Raw genomic sequence first — 27,955 nt, 5'->3', positions numbered from 1 at the left:
GGCAGAGTTCATTTGTACATCTCTTATTCACACACATACTGTGGGATGCTAAGTTTCACACTTGCCTAAAAAGTAAGTTCTCATTACATGACGTCATTTGTTCCCAATGTGCAGAAACAGTCCGATTTTCTCCCTCACATCCTCCAAGAATTCTCACTAAGTAAAAGCTGTGCCTGAAACAGCTTTCTACTGGCAAATGAAGGTGATTGCAGTCCACCCCAACATATGGAGGTCTTTATGACTTCTGGTTTACACTAAAATTCCACTTAGAACCTGTAGAGCTACCTACAGTGGCAGAAATTAATGTTACATATTCTTAAAGTTAAAGAATAAAATAAAAACTCTTAAATCTATATTACCATGAACAAATATTTGGGTCCCTTCATAAGTCCCCTGCATGTCTTTATCACCTTTTAGGTTTTTTTCTTTTCTTTTTTTTTTTTTTAAATTTCTGGGTGCTGTGATCAAGTTCTCTTTTTAAATATTTTTATTTTATAATTAACTTAATTTCACATATTAGCCACGGATTCCCCTGTCCTCCTTCTTCCTACCCCCCAGCTTTCCCCTCTAACCCACCTCCCATTCCCACCTCCTCCACCTTTTATGTTTCTAAACAAACCCATGATTTATATTGCTTCTAAGTACACAATTGACTTCTTTCTACAGAGTTCTTTCCACTTCCAACAGTCTGGGCATATATAATTATGGGTATAAGGCTCTTCCTCTTTCCCATGGGGATTATAAAGCTGATCCTGAGGATATGGTCTGTGTTCTGTGTTGGGAGATGTCTTGGATTGTTCTTAAATATACTCAGCTATAAAAAGCAACCTGTGTAATGGATTTAACAAGTCAGCCATGTGGCATCCCAGTCAGCGGCCATTTTTCTCACTTCCCTCAAGAAACAATTCAAATGATTAAAGCCATGTTCAAAGTTGAGGCTTCACTTTCTTTCCCCACTAAAATGCCAATTATATGACCCTCAGCTAAAGTTCCACATGACTGTTCTTCCCTGCAAGCCCATCCCGGGTGTGGATAGGTGTCAAGCACTGCTGGGTACCGTATTGAGTCAGACACAATGGTTCGTTTTAGCGCTTTCCTAAAAGCCCAAGAGCAGAACAGAAGAGTGCCACATATTAACGCCAACCTGTAAACTAAACCGAAAAATCACACTATTTTAGGCATTAGAATTTGCTGATTAAGAAGTGGATGGAAGTCTACACAAGGTAAGGATCAAGGATGCTGAAGAAGAACCAGAATACTTGGAAAGGTAAACCGAGGTCGATAGTCCATTCTAACCCTCAACTCAGAATAAAGAAAGAGGATAGACTAATCAGAGTTTATTAGTTTAAGTTTCATTGACCAAACTGGTTTTTGTTTGTTTGTTTTTGCTTTTTTTTTTTTTTTTTTGCTTTCAGAGATGTTTGGAGTATCATTAATTTCTTACAGCTGAAACTACTGGTGTCATGGTTTTTAAATTCAGAATTGATAAGGAAGTCTTTACTCCTAGCCCAAATGCTTACCTTGTCATTTTTTAACTTTTTCAGTGTTTACTGTCTGCCATCACTTGTGAGCTTGGTTTAAATATTCTCACAACAAGCATGAGAATGGGATTACAGTGGCCCCATTTCATGCACGAGAATACATAGATGCTAAAAAGTGAAGTATCCTGCCCAATATCACACAGCTAAAAGTCATATCTAGGCTTGAAACACACGCAATTTGACTCTTAGGTCATATGCTCTTACATTCTGCTCTATTGTGTCTTAAAATACAAAATTTTGGCTTTAGTCTGTGTGACATGAGAGCCCACCAGGATACTCTGCAATCATCAATATACCCAACTCTGTCTTCAGAAGGCTTGTGCAGTCCGAAAGTTGGCCAAGGCCAAAGTGGGCAGTTGCTTCTAGGGCCTTTTCTAGTGCTCCAGGCAGAATCTCGAGTGGTGGTGGAGGACGAAACAAAGCGTGGTGTGTTCCTGATAAACTTTGAGTGACAGCTGATGATTTGGATGTGAGGAGGAAAGAAAGAGGGGATGATAGCGAAGTTTGGCCCGAGCAAACAGAGTTGGGAATTACTGGTTAATGAGATAGCAGGGACTCTTTTTGTAGTGAGAAAGTTTTGATGGGGTCTAAAAGTTCTATTTTGGACATTTGAGATGCCTATTAAAATTCTCAGTGGATCTAGAGAGCTGTAAATCCAGAGTTCAGAAGGAAGATACTGTAAGAGACACACATTGGGAAGTTCTTGGTAGGCAGCTGATGTTTACAATCATGAAACTTTGCAAGAGAGTCCAAAGAAAGCAGTCCACAAAGTTCAAAGACAGCCTTGGGATAGGATTGAAGAAAAACTGGCCATGTAGAGTGGGCGTACTTAAAATCCCAGGACCAAAAAGGTCAAGGCAGGAGGCTCTTGAGTTCAAAGCCAATCTGTCTCAGAAATCAAAAACATTTTAAAACGAACAATAAAAAGTGAGGATCAATGAAACAGAAGGAAAAATCTGGACAGTGCACAGTCTTAGGATCCAAGGGAAGAGCATTTAAAAGACAAGCAATTCCTGAGAAGGCTGATGCAGGGAGGCTGTGAAAGCCAGGGACTCAGAACTGACCACTGGGTGATTTAGTAACCTGATATCCTTGTGACATACACACACACACACACACACACACACACACACACACACACACACACACACAGGCATGCAGGAGACAGACAGACAAAGAGAGAGAGAGAGAGAGAGAGAGAGAGAGAGAGAGAGAGAAAGAGAGAGAGAGAGGTCTAAAAGAGAGAAAGGTTAAAAAAAGTAGGAAATAGGAAAATGGAAGGTAACAACTAAAATTGACAGTGTTTATTAACAGTAAGTTAACAGTACTTAGGATTATAGGTGATTCTTTGCTTTATTTTTGCTTATTATAAATATACGTTTTTGTCAAAGCATCTTGAAGCTCTGGTGACAAATCTGTTCTTTTGGGACATCTGGAAATTCAGGTTTTGCTGCCTTAAATGACCTGTCACTGAGCCAGAGGGGGTTAGAGAAGTTTAAAGAAATGTCTTCAGAGTAAATACAGTGTTCACTGTCTCAGCCTCTCAAGTGGATTCTTCAAACACATGTATCTTTATGGCATAACACTCCTGGAATTCTCACCATGCATAGTGTTTCTCCGGGTTAGATCTCAAGACACCACGTGTCATCCAATCAAATGGAAGGGCTACGACCTCTGCCTGGAAGGGAAAGATTCCCTGGAAAATGGTTCTGATAGGCCTTGCCTTGTTTCCAGGCTTCAGTGGGACACTACACACCCTACCCAGACTCTGCCAGAAGCCTGGCTTCCTGTCATTTTTTACCCTGTTGGATCTCCGTCAGCTCGCAAGGGCAGATGCACTCAATCCATTTATCACACCCCTCTAACAATGGTGTTGGCTGATTTGGAGGGCTGGAACGCCTCCATTTGTAGCAAGGCCAAGTCCTGGCTGTCAGGGGTGTTTTGACTCTTCTTGGCAGACGCTCTTGGCTCTGAGATTCCTTGGCACAGACGGCAAAGCAGGGGCAGATGCCAAAATCTTACAACTGCTGAAGCAGGTGAAGTCACTGAGTGTCCCACCTTCTTGGGGATTATCTCCAGAGCCAGCAAACACGGAGTCGACCTAAGGGTTGAGGAAGCTTGGACTACATTGAAATAGAACAATCGCTTGTTTGTGCTAAAGGTATTTGTGCTAAAGGTATTTCTAGTTTTCTGCGTACGAATGGTATGGTATTCAACTAGAATTGGACTTCATCTCCAATCCTTTGTGTGCTTTCCACAAGTGTCCCGTAAGGGAGATAAACTGGCCATGGCTAACACTCTCGGATCAGACCTACTTCCTACTCTCCCCAGCCTCCAGTCTCCTGGGGCAGATCCTGATGGGTTCACCCAGCTCTTCCTCCATAGGTTGGAATGTCAGAGGAGAATTTTGGGGGCGTACTCAGCCACATTCCACTGTGCATGGCTGTGTCTTCAGATGCCTTTCTCCTGCTCAATACATGCCCCCCCCCCCTTCCTCAGATTCTTTCTGTGGCTACCATTTCAAAGATACCTTAATTTCTTTTGGACCATGAAACTTGTGCTCCTTCTGATCTCTCAGAAATCTGCCTGCATGCTGCTGAAAAGAAGATGGAGCCATGGATTTCTTCCTGTATTCTAAAACTACCCCCATGGCAGAGCCAACTGGGCTAGAGTCAGTACCAACTGGGCTTTTTGTTTCTTTTAATTTTGACATTAAAAAATCTTGTTGGGTTTTTGTTTGTTTGATTCTTTTTGTGTTACAGGAGTTTATTTATTTAGTTTTTGAGACAGAGAAAGTGTTGCATGTTGGAGGGTAGAACACAAACATGAAGTTAGGAGGAGGATTGGGAGAGGGGAAAAACTGACCAAACTATAGTGTATGAAAAAAAGTTTAATTAGAAAAACAGTCCCACTGGGCGGTGGTGGCGCACGCCTTTAATCCCAGCACTCAGGAGGCAGGGCCAGGCAGATCTCTGTGAGTTCGAGGCTAGCCAGGTCTACAGAGCAAGAGCCAGGACAAGAACCAAAACTACACAGAGAAACCCTGTCTCAATGCCCCCCCCCCCAAAAAAAAAAAGTTCTGCTCTGGAGTTGCAGAGTATATGACAGGTAAGTCTGAGTTCCTGGGTCGGCATCCAACACAGGACCAAGAGCTCGGGCCAGGCTGGGTCTTCTACATTTGGGTATAAATGTGATAGCATTAGCCTGTAAATGTATTCACACATAGTCACAAAACTTGCAGAGACTTTCTGTGCAAATTCTCAATCTTGTCTTTCATCTTTTTAATCATATTTGTTTTGAAATCTGCATCTAATAATTCTTTTTTTTTTCACCCGGAGCTGAGGATCGAACCCAGGGCCTTGCGCTTGCTAGGCAAGTGCTCTACCACTGAGCTAAATCCCCAACCCGCATCTGATAATTCTAACATTTGAAGTTCCCATAGTTCTATTGCCTCACTTCTAACTCCGCTGTCTTGGCTTTCACAATCTCTGTGTGATAATATTAATTAGTTTAATTAATATTAATATTCCCAGTAGCAATTTGAAGATCAAGATGTAATCTCACATTGCACGGCAATTTATCTCCTACTTTTAGATGTCTGGGGGATCATCTGAACCCAATATAATGAACCAAGATTTTCTTCATTACACAGGTATCTAAAAGTTTAGTGGTAGCCCAGAGGTTACCCATGCCTAACAGCCCACAGCTTAAGACTTAAAGCCTTTAAAACAATAGCATTTTATTTATTTACTTACAATATTACAGTCAGAAAGGAAGAGGTGGGAACGGTTTTTCTCAGCACTACTTTCCTTTTCTGGGGAAGTTCAGTTGAGTACCCTCTCCCATGTGGTTACCCCACAGGACAAAAGAGGATGTTCTGGAGAAGTCAGATTTCTTAAACAGTGCTCACGTAAAACCAGATGCAAAACAGAAGCAGGTGGGTCGTTTGTTTTTAGATAGGCTCTCCTGTCTCCCAGGCTGACCCTGAACTCAATAGGTAGCCAAGGATGGCCTTGAACTCCTGATCTCCCTGCCTCCACCTCCCAAGTTCTGGGATTATAAACCTGTACCACCATCACTTCTGACACATTATCGAAAAGGACTCAGAACCCCAGCCCTGATTCAAGAGGTCACCATAGGGCCACCTTTATTGAGGTCTGCCAATGGTGTTCCAGCCACAGATGATTTGCTTCTGGTACTCTTGGTCCTGAGTTGTGGTATTCTAGTGTCGCAATACAACTTCAGAATTCCCATCTTTGGGCCATTTATACAGTTTTCTCCCTTCCTATGGAGTTGTCAGAAGCCTGCTCAGCCATGCAGCCTCTCTCCCTTCAGACTGCAGAGCGGTCAGTAGCTCTTCACTGTCAAGTGCTTTTGAGACACTTATTTCCTCCCAGTTTTTCCTGTTTCTCTCACAGGCAAGAGAACTAGTAGGGATTACTTAGTCAGTGATGGCCAGGAACTTCCGGATTATCCTCTTCCAACTCTTTGCTAATCTCACGAGCTTCCTAGCCTGCGCAACTAATGAGCTTGCTGGTTGACCCCAGGCTCTTCCTTCCCTGCAGCTGAGACCCATTAGCTCAAAGCCTGCCAAAGCCAAAGGCAAATTTTTTACACATCCGATTATTTTAAAAATAGCCCAAACAAGCAGCTTTTTAGTCACTTGGAACCTTCCTATTTTACACATCCTGCAAGAACTCATTGGCATCTGCTGGCCATTAACACCCACAGGGCTGTGTCTCAGCCCTGAGCCGCAAGACCTGGGGAAGTTCTCCGAGCAGACTCTGCTGTGGACCCAGTGGTATTGCTTTTGCTGACCCTCTCTGCTCTTGGGGTTCCCTAGCCCTTGTCCTTCAGTATGGTGCCTCCTAGCTGTCAGCATGTGGACCTCGTGCAGGAGGGACTGTTTCCGGTGCAACCTTGTACCAAGCAGTCATCAGCTGCTTTTGCTGCCTATCATGATCATACCTTCCCTTGTTTGGTTCTCTAACTCCCAGAACCCTGTACAACTACATTGTATGTTGCTCCCTGGTCAGCGGCCCTCGACACAAGACGATTTAATTCCGTGGGCTGCTGAGAGGAGATTGGAATGAGAATGCTGTGGTGTTCAAGGAAGCAGGCTCCACGGGGCCAGAAGAGTATAAGGACATCATAAGGACAAAATAGAAAGGCCAGGACACCATTTGGCTTCGCATCGCAGATGCAGATGCTGAATCCACCCCTGCTGTGTGTTGTTTTCTGGAGCACCTGCTACCATAATGCATGACTCAAGTGTTTTCAGCACCAAGAAGCCACGGGGGCAGGCGAAAGGCCACACTACACAGCCCTGCAACTTCCCCACAGCTGCAGACGCAATAGCTGAGCAGTCCCCCCCACTGTTGTTAAAGAAGTTCTCCTAGTTTTGTGGGATCCACAGTCACATTTGCGATTCAGACTGTTGAGCGGGAGACAAGGACAGGGAGGAGCCAAAGACGTTTGTGTCTGAGACTTTGTGCACTGTAGAACCGCATCAAGAGTCAAGTGCTGCCCTCTAGTGGCAGTTGAGATGGTGATGCCACTGTACCAGAGATGTTCGTGAATTTGACTTTTTCAATTTTTAAAAAAAATTATGAGTGTTTTAAAAACACATCAACACTTAGGCTTTCCAAAAGTCCAAATGCCTATTGGTGGCACTGTGTTTCAGATTCCTGGTTGCTGCAATGGTCTTCTATGGATTTCCCGGACCTAGAGAAAATGAAACCCTGATAAAATGGAACCCACTAGAGTGTCTGCGTTAGCATATTAGATAAATATGTTCCAACTCTCTAGGCTTCTATTTTTTTCTAGGCTTCTTTCTATTCTGGTTGTACAAATGCTAATCTGAGAAAGAGACCCTGAACTTCGGACACCACTAAGATCTTGGTATGCTGCATATGATGTCTCCTGCCTCAGCTTGCAGAGAGTCTGAAGGCTGCGTATGTTTGTCCACCTCTGCATATGGAGCAAGCCCCCAGCAACAATTTCTGGGCCTCTAACTTCACCGTTTTCTAGAGGGAAAAGACATTCTTTTCTCAGGTCGGCCACCTCTACTGAACTGTGACTGTTGAGAGACAAAAGCTCTAGGTTGGAGGAGAAATGGCTGGTCATACCTCCTCCTCAGCCTGGTACCTGTTTCCTGCTTCCGGTTGGAGCTCCCACCACTGGTCCTAGTGAGAGCACCCAGCAGGTCAAGATGGCTGCTCCCTTCTGAATCAAGCTGCAGGGACCACGAACTGCCCATAGCTCCCTGCAGGTCCTAGTAACACCTGTAGCTGGCCTAGCTGGCAGCGCACGACGCCTGTCAGTCTCTCCTCTTCAAAGCCCTTCAGTGTAAACACACAGCATCGTCCTCTCATGCATCTGTGGGTCAAGCTCTCATTTAAAACTTTTTTCCCCTAAACTCCCTTTCAAAACCTAACAGGACCTTTTTCTTATACACTGGAGGTCTTGTTGATTTAATTTCTGAACATCAGAAGCATACACTTGAACCCTCCTCAAATCCTACCAACTTCCTCAAATGATTTCCTGTCACACTCCCAAGAAGATGACTATGGCTGGCTCTCCTATTTCCAGGCTTCGCAGCATTGTTGGACAAGATTTTACAACCCTGTGAACAACCAGCAGTAAAAATATACACTCTGTCCCTTGGCTGGTCTCCCATGAGGCCTGCCTGTCAAAGTTCAACTTCAGTAAACTCCATTTCATGGCCTCAAGAGAGATGTCCACGCCTCTATTCCCAATTCCCCCATCCTCTCTCAACAGGCATCCCACCTCTGACTTGGGAAGGATAAAAAGATTACCAGAAAGAAGCAATCCACACTCTTCAGCCTCCGCACTTCTGAGTAAGCACACCGCTGTCTCCCTCTCCTCCCACTGTGCCCTCCCTCTGCTCACCTGAGTGGATCCTAAAGCATCTTAGGCTCCCACTCCCAACTCTAGTGTTTTCAGTAATGTCTCTGCCAGTCCCTTCTCCTCAGTAATAGAACGTGCCTAGGTCACGTTTTAAGGTCAAGGCACTAATCACACTTTGCTAGGTCATGTTTTAAAGTCTAGGCAAGTGTGTACTGCCAATCTGTAGCCCAAGAGTTCCCCATTTTTCTTTGTATTCGGAGATATGGTTTCACTAACTTACTCAAGTTAGCCTTGAACTCACTATGTATCCCAGGCTGGCCTTGAACTCATGGTCTTCCTACTTCAGTTTTCCTGTGATTGCAGACCCCTGCCATCAGGCCTGGCTTCCTCATCTTTCCCTTTGTTTATAAATGTTCTTCTCTTCCCCTTTACCATAACACTCCTTCAAAGCACAGTTTACACAAAAGGTCACTCTTCGATGTTCATTCCCTCTTCAACCCACTGTAACCTGATTTCTATTTTCAGTTCTCTCCCCAACTTACTCTCCCTCCTATGACACTCTGGATGAAAACGCACAGGCTTATTTTTATCCCTCTTACACTTGACCTTTTTGCAATGTTTGATGGCAGCTCCTTTCTTCTCTAGGCTTCCTGAATGTCTTTTCAGTTCTTTTCTGGTCCTGGCTTGAGAGGCTAGGATGGGGAAAGGCAGGCAGGCACAAGGTGTTTGAGGGGCTCTTGCTGCCAAGTTTGGCAAAAGCGGTGTTTCGTACCAAGGGGCCAGCGCATTACAAGTGAGTGAAGGAAGGAGGAGGATGGACCATCAGGTAGCCCAGATTCCAGGAACCGTGACTGGAGAGTGGACGGAACCCAGAAAGTTTGTGCTCATTACCCTTAAACCGGAGGAGGGCTGTCTGTCACAAGGGACCAAGGATAGACTGGCAATCTTTTGTCCCTGTAGTTTTCCGGGCCTGTCATTTCTCCTTGGCCTGGACAGTTTTCAACATCCATTGCTAAGAACCATGTGTGAAGGAGTATTGTTTAGGAGACTCACACATGCTGGCCCTGATCTTAGAGTGTCTGGTTCTTCAGGTCTGGAGTTTCTCATGGTTGTAAAGTCACCCAGCTGACTCAGCTGTACACTGAAGTCAGAGAACCATTGGTTTTATAATTTTGCTATTATCTTACTGGAAATTCATTTTGTTGTATTTTTGTATACAGAATCTATCTTCTGATTTATAACTGTAGCATAAAGCTAGTTTAACCTGATGTGAAAATTGATGACCTGCTTTCCCTGATAAAGGGTCTAATGACATATTCAATCTGAAAGCCATTGGTCCACCTATGTTCCCACTTCAAACTTCCACACCGGGTCCTGGGCTGCTCTTCCAGCTCTGCATCCTCCACTCCCAGCTTGTACATTTCTCCTCTAACGTGACCGCAGGGTGCAGACACACCTGTGGCTTTTTTGCTTCGAGTCTTCCCGTAGCCTGCCCACCTGCCCTTCCCACCTGCACTCTCTCTTCAGCTTGCTACTTGTTTTTCTGTTCAGCTGTCCACCTGATTTGGAAGTGGCCAGCTCAGAGTTGACTCCTGTAGGAAAACCTAGCCCACATAAAGAAATAGAGTGTGCCCACGGGCGAGTGACAGAAAACAGGTTCAGACACTTGACATCTGTGTGCTGCTGTGAGACCTGGTGCCCAGCAGTCTCTTGGACTCTTAATTTTCCTTTTTCTGTTTCACTTTGGATGATCGTAGGCCGCATTTGAGGTCAGTGAGCATTTCCTCTGCATCTCCAATCTCCCATCATGCCTTTCTACTAAACTTTTCACTGAAGTTATTGAACTTGCAATCCCAGAATTTCTGCTTGATTCCTTTTGTGATTTCTGTTTCTTTATTGACATTCTCTGTTTGATGATTCATTATTCTCATCCTTTCTATTCATTCTTTAGACACCATTTTCCTTATTAGCCTTTGTAAATTTGAATTAGCTGATTTAGAGTTTTTACTGTGCTGTTATGTCCCAAGTCAGACCTTTCTAAGGTATACTTTCTTTGATTTTTAAAAAAGATTTTTTAAATTTACTCTTGGAAAATTTAATTTTTCCATGCATATGTACAATGTATTCCAAATGCATCCACGTGGCGCCCAATGTGGGGCACGAACCCATGACCCTGAGATTAAGAGTCTCATGCTCTACCAACTGAGCTAGCTGCAGGAGGAAGGGTAAGGTTTTAGCTCTTAGCTCTGACCTCTTGGCTTTCTTCTTTGCATTGGTTCTGTGTTTCTTATTTAATAAGAAGGTTGGTTACATCTACATCCACATCTACTACCTCCTTTGAACTACCCAGGACCCTCCACTTCAACCCATCTCTCTCTCAACTTCATGTCCCCTGTTGTTGTCATTTATTATTATTATTATTATTATTATTATTATTATTATTATTATTATTATTAATTATTACTATTATTAGGTCTCTGAGTTCAACTAGTGCTGACTATATATGTGCATGGTGTGGGAGCATCCAGTGGGCATGGACAACCTTCTAGTGGCCACATCTCCTAAAAAAGTGACTCTTCCTACCTCAGCATCCATCAACTGGCAGTAGCTCCTGGGCTATGGCTGGCACTTAAGAAACCCTTCCCCCATCCATGCAGAAATGTTGACTGGCTTGACCTTGTGCAAGTCTTGCACAGGTAACCACAGCTGTCATGAGTGTATGTGAGCAGCAGCCATCTAGAAGACAATATTTCACAGCTCTCCTATGTATCACAGCTCTCCTCCCGATTCTCTGTCGCAATTTTTCACCCTGTGTACAAGCCATACTTCCCTACTTGCATGCCTCATCTATTTTGAAAACTAGACATTTCAAACTGGATATTTGCAGCAACTCAACAAACCAGACTCTCTCTTTCCTTGTGATTTTTGTTGTTGTTACAGTTGTTAGTTAAAGTCACTTTTCTGACCTAACTTGTAAAGTTTGTATGCATAGGCTTAATAATCAACTAGAAGATCAGATATGGAATTCTTTGTCTACCTGGCACCAGAAATTTCATAGTCTTTGCAAATGGTCTTGTGTATGTTAAGGCATGTCTTTGACACTCATCTAGACAGTTTACAGTTCTGCCTGTCCTTAGCATTCATACACAGAGCTTGAAATCAGTCAGAAGTGACTCCAGGCCTTCGTGGGTCTTCTCTAAATGGGAGCACAACTTTAGGCATGGGAGTGGCTTCTGGCTACTGAGGGCCATGACATGACTTGTTCCAAAGTCTCATTCCCTAGACCATCCAATTCTCTACCATTCCATGATTCTTCCATAATAGAACCTCCCATGCTTCTTAGTGAGCTGTTCCCCATTGACCAAGGATGCAGTGACAAAACATTTGCCTACAAATGTTTCCACAACCACTATGTTCCATCCTTATAATTGCTGAACTAGATTGAGTAGATTTGAGTAAGTCCTTGAGTCTTCCAGTAAGCCACCAGGCACATCAATCAAGAATACTTCTTTGCAAGTAAGATTATTTCCTGATCATTCTGGTACCCAAATTGTTAGTGATAACTGGAATGGCGTCCAGTTCTTCCAGTGCTATTGTTGACCTGGGAAGCAAGTATGGGATGAGGACAGGGGACATGCGATGAAGATTGTTTTCCATACTAATATTTATCTGTTCTTGCAGGGCTGGGGTGGTAGTTCTGTTGACAAAGAGCTTCCCTTGCTGAGAATCTGAATGCACCCCAGAACCGACACAGAACAAAAGCAAAACCTGGGTCTGGTTGGTGCCCACTAGCAATCCTAGCCTTGAGGCAGGAACTAGGAAAACTCTGGAGCTCACCCACTAGCTTACTTGGCATGTTCTAGGTCAGTGAGAGACTGCTTCATCAAAATGCAGGGGCAATGCCTGATAAATGACACTCACAGTTGTCCTCCGGCCTCCACCCACACCTCCACTCTCACTTTCACAGGGAGCTTTCTCTAACATCTCGTGTAGATCTCCATCTTTGTCATAGACTTCTTCAAAGCTCCTGATTTGTAGCAAAAATCTACTCATTTTTTCTATTACTCAACTATAACTATTAGTTCTATTTCCTGTGATTTTTCTCTCTAGCATCTAGCAGTGTATAGGCTAGGAATGAGTGATGGGGAGAGACTAAGAATGAGTGATGGGAAGAGGCTAGGAATGAGTGATGGGAAGAGGCTAGGAATGAGTGATGGGAAGGAGAGGCTAGGAATGAGTAATGGGAAGAGGCTAGGAATGAGTGATGGGAAGGGGCTAGGAGTGAGTGATGGGAAGAGGCTAGGAATGAGTGATGGGAAGGGGCTAGGAGTGAGTGATGGGAAGAGGCTAGGAATAAGTGATGGGAAGCTCTTGGTTTTAATTTATATGAACTCCGTTTGTCTCTGCTGATTGCCAAAGGCTCCCGTGTTCTGTCTGCCGTGAGTATGTAGACATGTAGTCCCTCCCGTTTAAAGAGCTTACTGTGCAGAAACAAACTTAGCAAGATACATATTCCATAATGAGCAAATCAGGAACAAAATCAGAGAGACCATGATGAGAGGTAACAACAAAACACAGGCCTCATATTAACAAAAAATTCAGTATGCTCCCCAGTATAACATAAGCATGTGACATGGGATAAATACTGAGTGAGTGGAAATGCCGTTGATTGTAATGTTCCCAGTGCTGAGGAAGGACAGGTTGGTGCTCCCAGAAGAGCCAAGAGGATAGAGTAGATGAAGACATTCAGGAGAAGGCAGGTCACGTGCCCCCCCGCCCCCCCAACTGTCTCCAGCATGGCCTTGCATACTTCTTAGTGGAAGGTTTTTAGAACTCAGGAAACAAATTAGTGCCTGATAGAGATTAATTTCAATTAATCTTGTGAGCTTGAATCATCACTCTGCCCTGCAAATATTTACAATTCTTCTATTAGCTGTGCACTCCCCTGACAGTCACGCTTTATTCGCGAGCAGCCTCTCTCTTTACCTGTAATTGCTAATAAAGATGGGGAAAAACACCACAGACTGGAGTTGCGACAGAAATGGCACTCTTCCTGCTCCTTGTGAAACCAGCCATTGCCTCATTTTGGTTCGCTCAGGAGACTCTCAACTTCGAATTTGGGATAATTTTTCCAGAAAGTTCCATGTGACAGAGAATGAGATAGAAGCATTGTTTGAATTCCCTGCTGCTCTGTGAACAAAGACACTTGATACCTTGTCAACAAGAGGTTAAACTGGTCCACAGAGCATGGGGACTTCAGTGATGTGTGAAACCAATTTCCTTTCATCTGGCTGTCCTTGTCCTCCGAGGAGCTAAGAAAGAATGAGATCTTAGTGTGGTTTCTTAATCAGTGGGCTGACATTTGCTAGGCTCTTGTACCAGGCAGGCTATGGACACCTAGTATTTTCAATTTCTTTATCTTATTTCTGTATAACCTTAAAAGTATAAATATTAGTGTAAATATAAAGTAACATTTATGGCAGGAGAGGTGGCTCAGCTGCTAAGAGCACTTACTGCTCCTGCAGAAGACCTGAACTGGGTTTCCAGCACGAATATGATGGCACACAACCACCTATAACTGGAGTTCTAAGACATCCAATGCCCTCTTCTGACTCCACAATCTTCTGCACGCACATGGTGCATATACATACACTCGTGCACACACACACACACACACACACACACACACACACACACACACACACCCCACACAAAAATTAAACATTTTAAATTAGCATTTATATAACATATAAGATGTTGTTGCTGTTGTTTGAGACAGGGTCTAGAAATCACTATGGAATTTAGGCTGCCCTTGAATTCACACCTTTCTTCCTGCCTCCTGCTGCCAAATAGTAGGAACACAAGTGTGAGCAACCACACCAGCATGTGAGATTTTGAACACTTCAAACTTACATTCTCTAAATTGACTCTGGGTCCTTTCCCTCACCTCCTGTTTACTTCTCACTGTGTCCCAAACAGAAGACATGGCCTTTCCCTGACCTTCTGCCCCCATCTACATTTGCTGGGTTAGTTGACTACTTCTCATCTGGCAAGATGGTTAAGTATATCATTTGAGAAACGATTCTGAAGAGCTGAAAATAAAAACACAATCAAGGAGTGCGCAGGCAGAACCACACAATCAAAATATACTTGCTGATCGCTTCAGTTTTTCATCAGGCAAATGTCGGCATGGGGCTGGGGCTGGGAGCTCAGTGGGAGGGGCGTGTCTGCCCTTAAGAAAGTTGACGGAGTGGGAGGTGCAGAAAAGGAAAAGGCGGTCTGGCGTCAGGCGCCGGGTGCAAAGGGACAGCAGCAAGTCATGGAGCCTTTAGAAAGTGCCCCGCCTTGCAGGAAAGGGGACCTGCTGAGCACCCCATGGTTTAGTCTCCTGCCTCTCTCTTCCCTTCTTTCTTTTGCTTTTTTTTTGGAAAAAAAAAAGTTAGACCTCAATTGAAGTTTTGCTTTTGCTTCTTTTTTCTTCTCTAACTCCTTCAATTGAGTTCTAACTTGTTTGGCTTTTGTAATCCCGTAAAACAAATTTGAGAAACTCATTTTTAGCTTAGTACAAAAAAGCGAAGGTTAAACGTTCAAGGGATGCGATTTTCACAGTACGGTCAGCACCAGCGTGCTAAATAGCAGTTACATTTACTTATTTACTTACTCATTCGTGCGTTTGTTGTGGTTTAGGGGATCAAACTGGCATCTTGCACTTACTAGGCAAGTGCTCCACCACTGAGTTATACCCCTAGCAACTGTAGCAATCTTTTAAAGATGATGTGTGTTTTGCCTGTGTGTACGTATCCACACTGCATGCATTCCTGGTATCCATAGAGGCCAGAAGAGAGTGTCAGATACTTTGGAACTGAAGTTGTGGACACTGTGAGCCACCATATGGATTCTGGGAACAGAACCTGGGACCTTCTGCAAGAGCAGCCAGTGCTCTCGGCCTCTGAACCATCTTTTCCGGCCCCCAATCTTTTAATGTCTTCTGTGGAAACTAAATATTTCAAAATATGATATCACACATATGCTCCTAGCAGAGTTGCCTTGTCCCGTGTCCTGGCCGAGCTTGATGACTCTGTTCAATGGGTCTATTTATCTGACTCTCCCTCTGACCTGGGTGAACCACTTGGCACTTGGCATCTTCTATGATTCTCAGGAGCCATCTCAAGTTAGTACTTTTTATCCACTTTACTTTTTGAAGAAAATAAGGCTGAGGAAAAGAGGTTAAGTCCTGGCTTCTGTAGCTTCATACTTTGCACTCCTAACCACTACTTCATACTTAGAAGAATTTAGTGTGAAAATCCATGTGGAACACTTTGAAGAGGATAGGCAGTTTCCAGGTCATGCCTAATGTGCCCACCTTCCTGCCACGCCTTGCTTTTCTCCACAGCAGTTAACATCTGTCGGGCTGCACGGCTCCCTTGCTTATTAGTAAGCCTCCCCAGATACAGGCTGCACGAGGCAAGCATTTGATCCAACTGGCTTACTGCTATTTTCTCAGTACCTAGACGAGAGTCCAGCACATAGTTGGTGCTCGGTAAGTACTCATGGGATAATGAACAAAACCTGCTTGGATGAAGCTACTGCTCTTGTCAGAGAGACTCCCTAGACCTAGTTGAGATCTCTAAGAGTTCCATCAGCCCTCCTGACTTCTGTTATAATACGTTGCAGTGTGAGGTACAGAACAACACTCCAGAGGCTTTGGAGTGAGAATGCTTATATGCTCATTGGTGTCAACGAGAAGGGGGACTCTAACCACACAAGCGACGGATTTTTGAGCAGCGGGAGCAGCAGGGCTGAAGTGTTAAATTTGGCCAGTTTACCCAGTTCAAGTTATTTAAGGTAGCCTGGCTGCAGAACTACAGGTGGACGGCACCTTTGAATCCTTGCACACATTCTTCTCACGCACTGCTGGAAATCTGACGTATCAGGCCACGTTTGGAAAGTCGGGGCAGCAGCCTTTGAGAAAGGAATCTAAGCCAACCCCAGGGCTTCCTTCAAATGAGTACATGGAGAACCAGTGGGGCAGCCTTGAAGATGCCCATCTGAGCATGGTGTGGGACTGAAATCTTGTGGAAAAGAATCCATCTACAAGAAAGAAGGAGGCATGATGACCTTGACCTAGGAGCATCACCTGTCAGAGAGGACTGGGATTCTGAAGAGAGCATCCCTGCTGCTGGTCTCTGGCTCATCCTTGAGCACATATCCAGGTCCTATAGGAAATGAGAGCTACCCTTAGGGAGCTCAACAGAACACATAAGAAGAGGGGGGAATCAGTCTCTATACTCAGCTCCATACCTCCCCAGGTCACAGCCCACCACCAGGGATTAGAGGCTCAGGTCTCAACACTAGGGGAGACTTCTGGGCCAGAAGTCGTCAGAGGACCTGAAGCCTCAGGTGGCTATTAGGGAACACCCACATTGTCTGCCACGCACGGGCGACGCACACAGATGCAGGGCAGCTGTATCTAACCGAGTGGCAGTGGAGCGGCAGTGGCAGGCCAGAGCCAGAGTCAGGCAGTGGCCACAGACACACCCACTGAGCTGTTGGCAAAGTGGTGTCATTGGCAGGGTGGAAGCTTGGCTTGGAGGACACCGCTGAGTGGGAACGACCTGGTTCTTTGGTTCCGGAGAATAACTTGGGTGGTAGAAACTGCAACTCAGGTTCTTGAGTTAGCGGAAATGGTCACTTGAAAATACCCGAGTCCCTCATTTCAAGTCCCTGTTAAGTCCCCGGCTGTCTGGCCACCTCACTTTTCACTAACATCTCTCTTCTCTTTCACCAGCTTCATTCAGGAACTTCCTACGAACTCTACTGACTCAGAGAAACTAAGTTGGGAAGGCAAAACCTGCTAAAGTTAGGACAAATGAGGGGAAGAGAGATTATCCTTTGACACTCTGGGGGCATCAGCATTTTCACAGGGCCTCCTTCCAACAATACATTAAGTAGGTGGTAGGACTTCTAAGTGATGGAATAAATAGACATTGCTCATCTCCTGCAAACACTGGCAAAGATGAAATGCTTTCGCCGATCTGTAAGAAGATTGGATTAAATGAGCCTCGGCTACTAAAGTCTTTGGAATGATAAAAGTCCTCAATGCTAAAGACAGTTTATTCTTTGCTGAGGGTGACAGAAGACGCGCCACGGGTTTCACTTTCCCTAATATGTCACTTAGACGCAGCCCGAGCATTCACCTGTGCTGGCTAGATGAATGGTCTTTGAACAGTAGCACCAAATGGCAGGCTAATTTTAGACCGAGAAGGATGACGAGGAGATTCGCTCGATCACAATGGCACCTGGTATTTCCACTGTGCCTTCTCACAAAGGGCTCCGCAGACTTTGAGAAAAATGGTCTCATTTCTTTCTACAAAATCTCAACAAGGCAAGAGCTTACTTAGGTGACTGATAGTCTGACAGAGTAAAAGCCTTCCTATTGTCCCCTCCCACAGCTGTCTTTGAGGGAGAAGGCACTCTACTAGATCAGCTACTTAATGAAGGGTTGAATTTCAGAAATTAGGAGGAAAAGGCATTTTTCAGACCCTGAGACGGATTTACCCACAGGTATGGGAGGGGCTTGGAGAGGTCTTTGAAGCAGTCATTTGTGGTAATTCTCTAAAGGAATAAAGGACTAAAGGTGCCCAAACTTTCCTTTCTAATTTCGTATACCCCTCTTAGAGGACGTATCTCCTTCTTCCATCCAGAGAGTGAGATCCCATGTCCTTGTTTATCTGCAGTGAGGATGCTATAATTTCAGATCCCTAATCAGAAATAACCAGGACTGAGCAAGTAAATGGTTTTTCTGGATCCTTTGGATCCTTGTTTTGGGGGTTTGGGATTAGAACCCACAATAACTGGGAAGGGAACGGAAACAAAGATTGTTTCATTTCTTCTACCCCTCCCCGATTTTCTGGGACAATGGGGTTTCTCTCTAGGAGAAGCTCAAATACTGTTTAACAACACAGCCTTGAAGGGCAACCACCTAATTGGTTACCTTTTTTTGCTGTAGCAGGCAAACACCTGGCAGACAGGAACTTAAGGAAGCAGAGGTTTAGTTTGGCTTACAGCACAGTGGAATGTAGTCCCTCCTGGCAGATAAGGCACAGTGGCAGAGTGAGGTGGTTGGTTACATGGCATCTGTACCTAGGAAGCAGTCAGCGGACAGGAAGTAGGGCCAGACTTCATAACTTCAAGTCCCACCTCCAACGATCCACTTCTTCCACCAAGCTTCCACCTCCTAAAAGTTCTGTGACCTCCGAAAACAGTGCCGCTAGCTAAGTACCAACTTTTCGAACATAGAAACTATGGGGCACATGTCACACCAAAACCACAATTGTCAACAGAAAACTGATGAGGCCATGGGGCATCTGTACCATGGCAGTTAACAAAATGATTAAGAGCCTTTTTGAGCTGATCATTGCTGAGGTATATTGTTAAAATGTAATGAATGACCTGGGATGGATAGCATATTTGAATTTGTTTAAGAAAAGAGATATATGTTATTGGCTACTGACAATATACATCTTGTGTTAAGGATTAAGTCTGTTTTTTTTCTTTGTTTTGTTTTCTGTTTGCTATTTCCTCTCCCATTTTCTATTTTTTGTCTTCTTGTGGGCTATCTGAGCATTTTTTCAGGATTACATGTTGATTATTTGTAGAGTTATTACATAGTTCTCTTAGTAGTTTTTGGTGGGAGTCCTCAAATAATCTGTGACTATATTGGTATTAGTGTTTCTTAATTTTAGTAAAGTGTGTAAATCTCACTGCCATCTAGGACCATCAAAAGTGTCATGTGGTAGTGTAACTTTTGATCCAACAGTTCATAATTTAGGAAACTCATAGGGAGGGTAGTCTTATTTTACTCTGATTTCAACTTTCTCCATTTTTTCTTGATGATATGACATTCATTTTGTTATTTCCAGTATTTTGAAAAACTTTTCGAAGTAATTCTTTTTAAATTTGTGTGTGTGTGTGTGTGTGTGTGTGTGTGTGTGTGTGTATGTGTGTATGTGGCATGCATTGTGTGCATGTGTGTGCTCACATGTGTATGGGCACACACAAGTTTATGAAATTCCCTAAGAGTAGATCTACTAGTGATAAACTCTTCTGGATGTCTTTTGTCTGAGGACTTCTTAACTTGCTTAATTTCCCGATAGCTGAAATACAGCGTCACAGGATGCCATATTTGCGGCTCTCCTTCAGCACTTGAAGAGTGCTGTGCCCGCGTCCTTCCAGACTGTTGCTTCAGGACTGTCACTCCAGGTCCTGCTTCACCATAGACAGTATATTCTCTTTCAAGTCTCTTTCTTGGTTTTAGTTTTTAGAAGTTTAATGATGTCGTGTTTGGGTTAGATTCCTTTTGTTAGCCTATTTGGGTTCACTTGGGTTCTTATAACCATAGGGTTTTTGTTTTTTTTTTTTTTTTTTCCAAATTTGGGGAGATTCAGCCATTAATTCTTCAAATACTCCTTCAGTTCGCTCTCTCTCTTCTTTCCACCCGAGACTCCAGTGCTGCACAGGAATCTGTTACTGAGCCATGGATCCCAAACCTTGGTTGTTTTCTCTCTCTGTTGTTCAGACTGGTAAATTTTACTGATTCACCCTGGAATCTGGGGATTCTGTTCTGAGTCCTCCCCACTGTTACCCAGCTCAACCTGCTACCATTGCTTCTGTTACCTCTCAGTTGGAAAAGTCCATTTGGTTCTTGGCTGTGAGCATTCTTTCCTGTGGTTTTTAGTTTCATTTGTTTCATAATCATCTGTAGCTTGTTGTGAAGTCCTTCCCCACCCCCCTCAGGGTTTGACTTTCAGTCTCTGTCTCCTGTCAGTATGGGAGTCAGGTGACCTTTCTCATTCACTTTGTGACTTTCTTAGTTCATTTTATGAAAGGGATTTAAATCTTGTCTGGATATCTTGACTGTAACTTTAAGAGAATTTGGGTTCTACTTTTTTAAAAATTATAACAAATAGTCACCCGCTTAGGTTTAACAAGTAGGTCTCAGTCTACTTTTGTGGGTAGTGCCAATGAGAATCTAATTTTCAGAGCTTTTATGGTGCTATTTTGTTTTACTAGTTTGTCTCCCATGAGCCTTTCTTCTTTTAAATCTTTATTGTTATGTGTATGGATGTATATATTTTATGTGTATGTATGTGCCTGTATGTCTGTGTACCAGAAATATGCCTGGTGTGGGTGCTGAGGCCAGAAGAGGGTATTTGATTACTTGGAACTAGAATTACAGCCATTGTGAGTTCCCACGTGAATGCTGGATAACCTGGGTCCTCTGGAAGAGCAGGCAGTGATCTTAACTGCTGAGCCAACTCTCCACCCTCCTTGAGCCTTTTGGCATCCTTCTCTATAGTACCTGGGAAGCTGAGTGGAACTTCATTTAGGCTGAGTTGCTTTTAGGTGGGGGAAGGGAATCTCTGACCTCCTTGGACAAAGGCACACTTCAGGACTACTGTAGAAGTCCTCGCACTAGTGTCCTCTGCCAAACGGAGCCTCTGAGTGGAAGAGGGAGCCTCAGGCTATAAGACATGAAAGTGCTTCCCTATCCTTATGGTCAAGGGACTTTTAATTGACAATCTTTCTATCATGCAGGGATTGTCTAGGGTTATTGGGTGATGTCTTCAATTGGAGAAAGATTAAGGCTACCTGGGTTTATTCTGCTGCAAGAACAGGTGGGAACTGAGAAAACACCCTGACTGGGTTATCTTCTGATAGGTGAGGAGTGGAAGAGTCATAGGATGCTCGTGGCTGTGTTAATCCTTTGATCCTGAGGTCATCAGCCAGTTCACCCCTTCTAGCTGTCAAAGTTCTGTTTAGTTGTCTCTTGTATCATTCTTAAGAACTGCAGCCAAGCATATCAGGAAGGGCAGGGAGAGGGAATTCTACTCCATCTTGCCCACATAGAAGTTCTATGTGCTCATATAGGCATTAGGTCTCGTCACAAAGGTATGCAAGGAGGTAACCTGGAACATGTATGTTTTTATTTTAACTCAATGAATATATTGTTTAATATCTATTCAAAAGTAAGAATAAAGGTAAAAGAAGAAACTTCCTAACTCCATCTTGTTTTCAAGAGGACAACCAAGGATTATAATGGAGGTCAAGCAGCATATGGATCAGCAGTTGGTAATTTTATTACATTTAACTGGCCTTTCATTTCACTATGCTCTCACTGCTTCAATCCAGATCTCTGAGTATAAGAATAATACTCTCAGTGGATTTGCAGCCTGCTCCTACATTTTGAATTACTTGCAGAATACAAATGTCTAATTTAGATAGAAGTAGATGCTCTGGGCAGCATGCTAGTACCCTAATCAGCTGAAAAATAATATTTGTTTGACATTAAAACCAAATTAATGGCAAGACACTGATTACATGAAAAGACTTTATGTTGTGATTACTAAACTTGCAAGCAGCTCAGCATAATTAATGCCTTAATTAGGATATGACCTGAAATCTCAGCTTCCAAAATTAATAAAGGCAATTAAAAGTCATATTTGTAAATTGAGCTTTAAGAATGGAAAGGAAGTTTGATGTAGCTTAACTCCTCATTTTTGTAGTTATTAAACCTCAAATGCAATTGCTCTGACTCCCACTGCCAATGTCCCCACAGACCAGCTTAGCCTGAAACCTTAGGAGAGATTCAGTGATGTTCCAAGGAGGTCATTCATTAGTCATGGGCTGTGCCACTGCTAGGCACACTTCTAAAGCTCTTATGGTAAACAAAGCAGTAAGGACTTCTCTGTCCCTAGAACTCCAAGTGAAATGTGTGTTAGAAGATCTCCATCGACCTTAATCAGCCTCCGCCATTTTCTAAACACTGGATCCAAATGGTGGCCTGGAGGACTGTCACTTTTATAAGATTCTTGAGGCCTCATCAGCTCCCACAGTGCATCACCTGGTGAAGCTCAAGGCCAAAGAAGGTCTCATCAGTGGTGAAATCGGAGAAGTCAATAAATATTGGTGGGCTAGTGAGTTGATAAAACCAAGTCTGGAATGCTGCCTCATTCCTTATACCAAGCTAAACCCTGAAAGGATCAAAGATTTAATGCCAAAGCAAAATCATAAATGTACTAAAAGGAGAAAGGAGATGATCTTTTTATAATATTGTAATCGAGAGGGGCTTTTTAGCCAAGACAAGTATGACTACGACACAATAGAAGTTACTAACAATTTGTCTATTTCAAATTTTTTAAATTCCACAAATTTAAAAAGAACTGTAAGTTTAAAAAAATCCAGTTCAAGACAAAATCAAGAAGATACTAATTAAAATGATCAAGTTTTGCTTCATTTTGTCTTATGAAAGAAGAGCTTTATTCCTCAATTAGGAAACAATAGGGAATAGATATTGTGATTTATATACAGGATGTTAAGCATAGAGAAAGATTAAAAGAACTTCCGTGTTAAATAATAGCTTGTAAAATGCCTAGATAAGTTGAGAATAAACATAGGTTACAGGCATGAAAACAAGACATTTAATAACATCAAGATGTTTTCATTACAGGACTGAGGAGAAAGAAAGATGGGTAGAAACTGTAGACAAATTCAGTTTAATCTTTTACTGTCTTCTCTGGACAGGAAAGGATAAAGGAAGCAAACTCTCCATGAAAACTGTCTTAAGGTAAAAGTATAGATACACATTATCTTCATTTTTGATAGTTTAAAATCAGCAATTTTATACTTCATGTGTATTTTTATTCCTTAGAGTTTTAAGTAAAATGATATTTCAGGTTTTTCCCTACAGTAACTATTAGAGACCAATCAGCTATGGAAAGGATCTAAAGGCTTCAACAGTGTGATTGCCAGTACAGCATTTGTGACAAACTTGTCTACCAGATGTAGTGGTGTCACGGCACATGGGTTGAAGTGCAGCTACTGATTGGCTTAGGTTTCCTTCCTCCTCCTTCCTTGATGACTTCCTCTCCCAGTTTAGAGTATTATCCTTTTCTCAGACTGGGCATCACACAGTAATTCTTTCAAAGATCACTGCTATGCCTATCTCTTCGGAACTGTTGATGTTATACAACAGGAAACACGGGTCCAAAATTCAGATCACCTGGCCTTGGCAAGAAGCTTATGTCTCTAATTTGGCGCCACTTGCCAGTCACCAGAAACCACCAATGGTAGCACAGGAACTGTCCCCCGCCCCCAGCACTTCTAGGGTACCTGTAGGTTTTCTTAATTTCTTCACACGATGCTCCCTTATGCAGGCCGAGAATTTCGTAGAGAGTTACTCCTGTTGCTGACATCGTCCGCTGTCTTTGGTTGGGTATGTTACACTCCATTTCTCAAGCTGCAAAACCAAAGGGGAAACAGCCATGAAGGTGATGCGCTCCGGATCCCGCCCCCGCAAGGGAAGAAAGTGCAGTTTTAACCCTGGGTAAAAGGACAATCGGAAGCATCCTTGTGTGCTAGGTACAACACGAGGGGAGAAAATGCTGAGAGCTAAAAGCTGTTTCCAGTCAAAGACTGCAGGAAGCCACACAAACAGAACAGGCCTTTACATAGAAAGCTATTCCAGAAGTGTTGAGAATCAGCTCTCATAGGTTAAAATGCAAGTGTTTTCTTTTGTTTGCATAAAATTTGTGCATCTTTTATGTGTGTACATTTTCCAGATTTAGCTAGCCATGGGGACAATCATCCATGTAATTCCATCTCTCCTGGCTGGTAAGACAGATCAGCAGATAGGTGCTTGCCAGAAAACCCGATGACCTGTGCTTGACCTGAGGGACCCACATGGTAAAAGAAGAAAACCCATTCCAACAAGTTGTCTTCTGACTTCTACACAAGCACACATATGTGTGTCCTTGTAAATACACACACACACAAATAATTAGTTAATTAATTAATTAAAATGTTTTTTTTTAATTCTAAAATAAAGAGCTAAGAGACTTCAGCAAGGTAGTGAACACAACTTCCTGAAAGGTGCTGAGGCACAGAAGGGCGACTCAGCAAAAAGCACCCTACACACAGCTCTGCAATGTGGAGTGGGGGAGGCAGAAACTCCATCTAAAAGGCCATCCCGTAGCTCTAACGCAAAGAGCCTGACAATCCTCCCCACAGTCAAGCCCACAGTTCTCATGAATCTCAAAGCCAGTTGCAGTTTTCCGTGAGACTGAATGACTCCTCCAGTGGACCAAGTCAGGCGTGGAGGGCGATTCCATTTCACACTCCGCCCCTCGGCTCAGAGGTCTGTGGTTAGGCACGATCTTGAAGGGGAGCCAGTGTTTAAAACTGAGCTACCCTGAGGGTAAACACAAGCCTGAAGTCAACAGGTAGGTCAACACCTAGAGACAGATCAAACTATCTATCACGAGGTTCACAATGGAGACCTCTCAAACTCCAGGGGACTGCCTGACATCAACAGTCACATCTCTCTACCTAATACTTAGCAGGAAAGAACAGAGGCAGAGCCATCTGTATGTGTCTCAGTGCTTTCAGGGGTTTGCTTTCCTCTCTATCAGGACATTGGGGGTAGCCTGTCTAGAACACTAGCCACACAAGAGTGTACAGACTGAGGCACCTTTGGGAAGATGTGAGAACCCAGCTGGGTCAAAGATGCACGGTTAATGTGGCTAGCAGAATCTCTTGGTACACAGGAAGGAGAGACAGTAACATGAAGAAGACAGCTTCTGGAAGACACCGTGCAGGCTCAGCCCAGCCTAGACCATAGAACAGACAAGAGTCTACGAAACCAACTGATCATCACTTTCTTGTGTCCACCCAGAAGACTCCAGCTCTAGAGGACCCCAAAGGAAGCCACCGCAGCCCCCCCTTTACTGTGTTGTGTTTCTCTTTCACTTTCGCTGGGGTCTTAGCAGTGTTTCTACATCATTTTAGTCTTAAAGGAGAAACGTCCTCGTTTTTGCCGTGCCTCTGATTCTGTTGATGCATGTGTATTGGTTTCTTTTCTTGTTGTGTGACCAAACAAACGATAAAAGTCAGTTAAGGAAGGAGGAGCCATTTGAGCTCACAGTTAGAGACTACAGTCTGTTGTAGTGATGGAGTCATGGCAGCAGCTGTGTGAAGCAGCTGGCCCTTGGCATCCACAGTCAGGAAGCAGAGAGCTATAAATGCTAGTATTTAGTTTACTTCTCCTTACAATCCACAGAATACTGCTGCCCATACCCAGGGTGGGTCTTCTTGCCTCAGTGAACTCAATCTAGAAACTCCCTTACAAACATACCCAGAGATTTGCTTCCTAGACGACTCTGGATCCTCTCAGTTGGTCATCAACAATAACCATCACCTGTGCAATCCTTTTATCTCCTTTTTCTTTTTGCCCACTCCTTTCCTTTTTACTATATTTTTAGTAATACCTTGGCTTTATCTTTTTTAAGGTTTTATATTTGATTTGCATCCTTATATTAATTTTGCTTATGTATTTTTCTGTTGTTGGGCAATATTTTTATTTTCAAGTTCTTGAACTTTCCTCTTCCTCTCTATAACATTCTTCTCTACTCTTCTCCTTTTCCCTTTATTTACCCTGCCCCTCTATTTCCCCCTTCTCCTGCCCCCTTTATCTCATTCAGCTAGCATTTCTACCTTTACTCTCAATGATTTTTAACTTCACTATACACTCTGCTCTACATTTGCCATTTGCTATTTTATGGTAACTGATGTATGACTAGGCTTTAATCAATTGTAAGTGTATGTCTATATTTTGTTTAGTTTGATGTTACTGCTGTTATAGCAGCTCCCCACCCCCTCACCCCCCGGCCGCCCGTGAATGGTACTGGCAATTAGAACTCAAAAAGAAGCTACTTACTAATATGTTTCAATAAAACTGGAAGAGACATCCAAACGAACAGTCTCAGTCAAGAAAGCATAGGGAAGAATACAACTGTAGAGAGGAATGTCTGAAGGAAGGAAGCTGGAAATGAACCATCAGGTCTACAACAGAAAGACAGCAAACCCCCAACACAAACAGAAAGAAAAGAACAATCATGCAACCATTTTTTTAAATTACAGGAATTAGACTACCTCTATCAATAAAAACTCTACATTTGCATGGCCTTAACTCTCCAATTAAAAGATGAAAACTAGCTGATTGGGTTAAAAGACAAAAATACAATTACCCATTGTCTCCCAGTAAAACACCACACTGACAAATACACAGATTAAGAAGGAAACCATTTACCAAGCAAGTGGAAGTTCAAACCCAGTTGGCATAGGCATCTTGATATGATAAAATGAACTCTGAACCAAAATTATCCAAAAGAGATAAAGACAGCCCCTACATAATAATAATAATGGAAACAACCCATGAAGAAAATATAACAGAGCCAGATATGGTGATGCATACCTGTAATCATCTGTAATTGTGACACTTTAGGAGGCAGAGAGAGTAGAATCGGGAGTTCAAGACCAGCTTCAAGCAAATTTTAGACCCTGTCTCAAAGGAAGAACAAAACACACAAGAAAGGCAAGTATAACAAGTGTAAGAATGTTTGTATCAAACATTGGGGTTCTCAGTTTTGCGAAATATTAAGAGGCATAGAAGAACAGCTGGGTTCTGACCCAATAGTGATGGTGACTTCAACATTTCACTATCACCAATAGGTAGATCATCCAGCCCCAAATCCACAAAGCAACTTCGGAGTTAACCTGCACCATAGATCAAATGGACTCAACACACATTACAGACTATGCCATCTAACAGCTGTAGGACAGACTTTTTTCCTCAGGAGCATATGGAAATTCTTCCAAATCAGCATTCAAGTGATCTCATGTATCAGATCATAGTGGAATAAAACTAGAAAGCAATAGCAAGAGAAATTACAGATACTATACAAGTACTTTAAGATTGAACAACATGTTTTTGAATGGTCAATGGGTCACTTAAAGAAAACAATATCCATCAAGGAAAAATTTTAAATTCCTGAGACAATTAAAATAAAACCAGAACTTAATAGGACCTGAGATTCAGCTAAGGCAGTTCTAAGATAAACATTTATAATTGCTCATAATTAAAATGTTTAATTGGAGCGATCTCAAATAATTTAGTAACTTACCTTAAGGCCTTAGGAAAACAAGAACCAGACAAACCCCAAATAAGTAGATGTAAATTAATAAGGGTGAAATTAATGAAATGAGAATCAAAGAACAATACATACAATCTAGCAAAAAATTTGTTCTTTGAAAAAGTAATTGAAAAAACAGGATTGGCAAATTCTTAACCAAAGTTGAGAGAGAGAGAGAGAGAGAGAGAGAGAGAGAGAGAGAGAGAGAGAGAGAGGAAGAGAGAGAGGAAGAGAGAGATTAATAAAATTAAAGACAAAAAGAGAAACACTATGATAGATACCAATAATTCACAAGGTGATCAGGGAAAATTGAAAACACATTCAAATAAACTGGAAAATCTGCAACAAATGGATAAATTTCTAGAAATCTATGACCTACCAAAACCAAATCAAGAGGCTATAATTAAAATACATCAATCAACGGATGTACAATAAGCAATGAGATTAAAATAGTAATGAAGAGTCTCATACCTAAGAAAACCACAGAATTGGAGAAGTCATTGCCAAATTCTACCA

General features: G+C 42.9%; 1 protein-coding gene across 1 annotated transcript in view; it reads right to left on the bottom strand.

Annotated features, from left to right (window-relative positions):
• The window catches only part of Dnajc5b (DnaJ heat shock protein family (Hsp40) member C5 beta), a 241,546-nt gene that overhangs the window by 16,853 nt on the left and 196,738 nt on the right, over window positions 1-27,955 (bottom strand). The window contains exon 4 of the mRNA XM_052717461.1: window positions 23,583-23,709. Within this exon, the coding sequence (XP_052573421.1) occupies window positions 23,583-23,701 (119 nt within the window). The 5' untranslated portion in view covers window positions 23,702-23,709. The remainder of the gene's footprint in view (window positions 1-23,582; window positions 23,710-27,955) is intronic.

The sequence above is a fragment of the Peromyscus californicus genome, unplaced genomic scaffold (genome assembly GCF_007827085.1).
Source record: "Peromyscus californicus insignis strain IS unplaced genomic scaffold, ASM782708v3 Scaffold_5__1_contigs__length_169319896, whole genome shotgun sequence".
Lineage (NCBI taxonomy): Eukaryota > Metazoa > Chordata > Mammalia > Rodentia > Cricetidae > Peromyscus > Peromyscus californicus.
This window is presented reverse-complemented; position numbering and strand designations above follow the sequence as displayed.